At 54.5% G+C, this 4676-nt stretch overlaps 1 protein-coding gene across 1 annotated transcript in view; it reads right to left on the bottom strand.

Annotated features, from left to right (window-relative positions):
• Window positions 1-3987, bottom strand: part of UBE2T (ubiquitin-conjugating enzyme E2T (putative)) — a 4444-nt gene extending 457 nt beyond the window's left edge. The window contains exons 1-5 of the mRNA XM_009994075.1: window positions 3879-3987; window positions 3469-3538; window positions 2461-2566; window positions 949-1047; window positions 772-855 (exon numbers count right to left, since the gene is read on the bottom strand). Of these exons, the coding sequence (XP_009992377.1) occupies window positions 772-855; window positions 949-1047; window positions 2461-2566; window positions 3469-3538; window positions 3879-3987 (468 nt within the window). The remainder of the gene's footprint in view (window positions 1-771; window positions 856-948; window positions 1048-2460; window positions 2567-3468; window positions 3539-3878) is intronic.
• Window positions 3988-4676: the final 689 nt, after the last annotated feature.

The following is a 4676-nucleotide window of genomic DNA, read 5'->3' on the forward strand; positions in this document are numbered from 1 at the left end:
GCTGGGAAAGAAACAGGGCTGAGGATCCTTGGGGAGGGGGTTTGTCAGTCTTGCTTGGCCTTCCTTCTGGAGAAGCTCTGACCTGAGGCCACACACACAATCCTGGGGTCAGTTCTGGGTGCCTCAAGACAAGATGTTGGGGGACTGATGCGTGTCCAGAGAAGGGCAATGGAGCTGGAGAAGGGCCTGGAGAAGAAGGGGCTGGAGAACCTCTGAGGAGCTGAGGGAGCTGGGGGTGTTGAGCCTGGAGCAAAGGAGGCTGAGGGGAGACCTTCTGGCTCTGCAGCTGCCTGAGAGGAGGTTGGAGCCACAGGGGGTCAGGCTCTGCTCCCCAGGAACAAGAGGAAATGGCCTCAAGTTGCCCAGGGAATGTTTAGTTTGGATCTTGGGAACAGTTTCCTCCCCAAAAGGGTTGTCAGGCCTTGGCCCAGTGCAGGGGGGGGGGGAGTCCCCATCCCTGGAGGGGATTCCAAGCCCTGGGGATGGTGCTGAGGGACATGGGGCAGTGGTGGCCTGGGCAGGGCTGGGGGGATGGTGGGACTGGAGGATCTTAAAGGTCTTTTCCAACCAAGGGAATTCTGTGTTTATCTGTGACCAAACAGCTGCTGGGAAGGAGGGGATCTAATATTAAAACAGATAAACAATGAAACGAGTCACACCTGGAACAGAACAGAGAGGGGGACAACAAAGTGCCCAAGGGGGCTGGGAAAGGCAGAATGGGACAAGGAGGACTTGGAGAGCTGCTGCTGAGCAGGCAGGATGTGTCCTTACCCTCCTCTGCTGACTTGCATGTTTCTCTGTCCACTCCTTGGCCTTGAGCAGGAACAGCTGCTTGTTGTACTTGTACTGGGAGGACTGAGTGTGACAAACAAGACAAGGTTGGGTTGAACACCAGGAGCAGAGTGAGGAGCTGGGGGGAAGGGCTGGGACAGGAGAGGAGGAGCTCACTATGTCTGCCATGAGAGGGTCATCTGGGTTGGGCTCTGCCATCAACAGCTGGATGGAGGTCAGCAGGGTAGAGATGTTCAGGGAAGGTCTCCAGGCACCCTGCAAGGAAAGGGGGTGAGAGAAGCAGCCAAGCAGAAAGAATCCGAAGACCATGGAATGGTTTGGGTTGGAAGGGACCTCTGAGATCACCCAGTCCCACCCCCCTGCATGGGCAGGGACACCTCCCACCAGCCCAGGCTGCTCCAAGCCCCATCCAACCTGCCCTTCAACACTGCCAGGGATGGGGCAGACACAGCTTCCCTGGGCAACCTGGGCCAGGCTCTCACCACCCTCACACCAAAGAATTCCCTTCTCATCTCCAACCTCAATCTCCCTCTCCCACTTTTCATCCATCCCCCTCATCCCACCCCTCCCTGCCCTTGTTCCAAGTCCCTCCCCAGCTTTCCTGGAGCCCCTTCAGGCACTGGAAGCTGCTCTAAGGTCTCCCTGGAGCCTTCTCTTCTCCAGGCTGAACACCCCAACTCTCCCAGCCTGGCTCCAGAGCAGAGCTGCTCCAGCCCTGGGATCATCTCCGTGGCTCCTCTGGACTCTCTTCAACAGCTCCATGTCCTTCCTGTGTTGGGGGCTATAGAACTGGACCCAGTTCTCCAAGTGAGGTCTCACCAGAGCAGAGCAGTGGGGACAATCCCCTCCCTGTCCTGCTGGTCCCTCTGCTGGTGACACAGCCCAGGACAAGGGTGGTTTCTGGGCTCCAGCACATGGTGCCACCTCATGTTGAGCTTCTCATCCACCAACACCCCCAAGTCCTTCTCAGAGCTGCTCTCCATCCATCCCCCACACAGCTGGGGTTGTCCTGACCCAGGTGCAGGTTCTTGCCCTTGTTGAACTTCATGCAGTTGCACAGCCCACTTCTCCAGTCTCACCAGGTCCCCCTGGATGTCCCTCTCCCCTCCAGCCTGTCACCTCACCAGTTTGGTGTCCTTGGCAAACTGGTTGAGTGGGCATCAATCCCTCTGTCCATGTCACTAACAGACATGTTGGTGATAACCACTGCTCCCAGTCCTGATGGGGATCACCACTCATCACTGGTCTCCATCTGGATGTGGAGCTGTTGATAAGGAACCTGCCCAGGGGCTGCCTTGGGGCTTCCAGGACTTCAATCCCCAGGGAAAAATACCAGCTCCCTCCTCAACACCCAGGCTGGGACCTCCCTGGAGAGGCCCAACCAAGCCCCAGAGGTTCTACCCTTCACATCTCTGCTGGGTGGTCTCAGGGGAGTCCCATTTCACACATCCACCTCAGGCCTTTTGCCTCCAATCCTGAGGACCCAGGAAATTTATATCCAACAAAGAAGGTCACACTCCAGCCTCTGAACAAAGGAGCTGCTGCTCAGGAACGTTCCTCCCTTGCTCCTTTGTAAATAAATGAGGAGCAAAGAGACATTCAATCAGGCTCTTGGAAGAACAGAGCAGTTCATGATCCCCTGGGCTCCCTGACCCAGCCCCATCTCACCTTAGGTGGTAATTTAAGAACATCCAGGCAAATCCTTCCAGCAGAGTCAATGTTGGGATGATAGATGGGGGTCAGGAAGCGGATCTTGGGGGGCTCAAAGGGGTACCTGGAGGGGAGGAGAGGTAAGAAAGCTCATTATTGGCATGTTTGTGCTCCAGGTGGCTCATCAACCAAGTGATGCTGCCATGTCCCCCCTCCTGGGAGGTGACATCCTTCCCCACAGGGTTTTGGGGGAGATTTTGGTGCTTCCCTGGGTGGCTTCCCACAAAGGGGTAAACCTGGTAGGAAACTGCTGATGAACAAGCTCCTGTCCAAAAAGCTTTGCAATATCTTTAGTTATTTAACATATCATGAATATAAAGGCTGGGAGAGTTGGGGTGTTCAGCCTGGAGAAGGCTCCAGGGAGACCTTAGAGCAGCTTCCAGTGCCTGAAGGGGCTCCAGGAAAGCTGGGGAGGGACTTGGGACAAGGGCAGGAAGGGATGGGATGAGGGGGATGGATGAAAAGTGGAAGAGGGAGATGGAGGTTGGAGATGAGGAGGGAATTCTTTGGTGTGAGGGTGGTGAGAGCCTGGCCCAGGTTGCCCAGGGAAGCTGTGGCTGCCCCATCCCTGGCAGTGTTGAAGGGCAGGTTGGATGGGGCTTGGAGCAGCCTGGGCTGCTGGGAGGTGTCCCTGCCCATGCAGGGGGGTGGGACTGGATCATCTTAGAGAGGTCCCTTCCCACACAAACCACCCCATAATTCTATGATGACACGTCAATATTAGACATTAAATATCATAAAGCAGAACTCTGCTCATCACACTTTCAGGTTATTAACCACACATCTTAAGATGCCCAATGTGAGATAAGAATGTCAGGCAGTGGAAACACTAACAAATGGCCTTGGCAACCAACCACATTGTTTGCTGGAGGCTAAAGACCAAGATGGCAGCAATTCCAGCAAATATCTGAACTCAATTAACTTCTATTAGAATGAAGAACCTTCAGAGATGTCCTGCCCACTGACCTTTCAGGAACAACGATTTCCAGGTCGAATATTCCTTTCTCATAGGGGGTGTCTGCACCTCCTAAAATTTCTTTACAAGATTGAAAAAGATAGAAAGATGAAACCAGCAGCATTTCATTCAAAAAACCCACATTCATTTGTCCAACCCACCCACAGCCCCAGAATTCCAACACTGCTCAGATCCAGGAATACCAAGAAAACATCTCTAATTTGATCTGACACCAGTTCTACCCCACACAAGCAAAAAAACAGCCAGAGGACAAGCTGAGCTGAAAGAAAAATCAAGAAATAAACCCCCCTCCACTTCCACAAGACTTATAAATTTAGCATCACCCAGTCAATTCAGACTCTGCAGCAAATTCCAGAGCAACCCCGAGTTAAGAGAGGAATCCCTGGAGGGCAGGACTTACGTGCCTGGAGCTCATCCAGCTGGTTTTCCTTCTGCCAGCAGGTGATGCCTGGAGGTGGCTCAGTGGCCAGGAGGGAGAGCTCCCTCTTCAGCCTCGATGCTCTTTGCATCCCGCTGGAACACGGAGAGGCTGGATTTTTATTGCTGGCAAAAAGAGCTTTTTCCAAACGAGCACTTAGTTGTCAGGCTTCCTGTTTGTTGTTTTTTTTTTTTTTTTGGCTAAGGAGAACGTAGCCCTGGGTTTTGAGTTGTTATCCTGCTGTGACACCAGGGTCCTGTTCCTGGAGCTGCTCCTGCAGACACCTGGGGGAGAACCAAACCCCCCACCCGTTACAATCAGTCCTCTCCCTCAGGCTAAGAAACTCTCCCAGTTCAGGACTGAGTTCTACACCCTAATGGGGCTGTAACACCCACCCTTGTCCCTTCAGGGGGAAATGCTGCCCCTTCATGGACATCCCCCCATTGTCCTGCTGGGGACACATTCCGTGAGCTGCCTCGGGCTGGGATAACCTCAGTAAGATCCACCCCAGTGCCCCCTTCATCCACCCCTCAGCAGACAGGGACCCTCTTCCCACCTAAAGGCCCCCCTTGCCTCCCTTCCTTTGCCACAGGGAGCCCCAGAGCTGCCCCAGCCCTGGGACAATCCCTGCTGCAGGAATAACACAGACACTCCCTTCCCACCAAAGCGGGCACCCCCCTTCCCTGCTCTGCCCGGGTACATCACCAGGGACAGGGAATCCCTCCCTGAGCTTGGGGCAACCCCTGGGGACAGCGGGGACCCACAAACTCCCCCCCTACC

The sequence above is a fragment of the Chaetura pelagica genome, unplaced genomic scaffold, assembly GCF_000747805.2.
Source record: "Chaetura pelagica isolate M959 unplaced genomic scaffold, ChaPel_1.0 scaffold470, whole genome shotgun sequence".
Lineage (NCBI taxonomy): Eukaryota > Metazoa > Chordata > Aves > Apodiformes > Apodidae > Chaetura > Chaetura pelagica.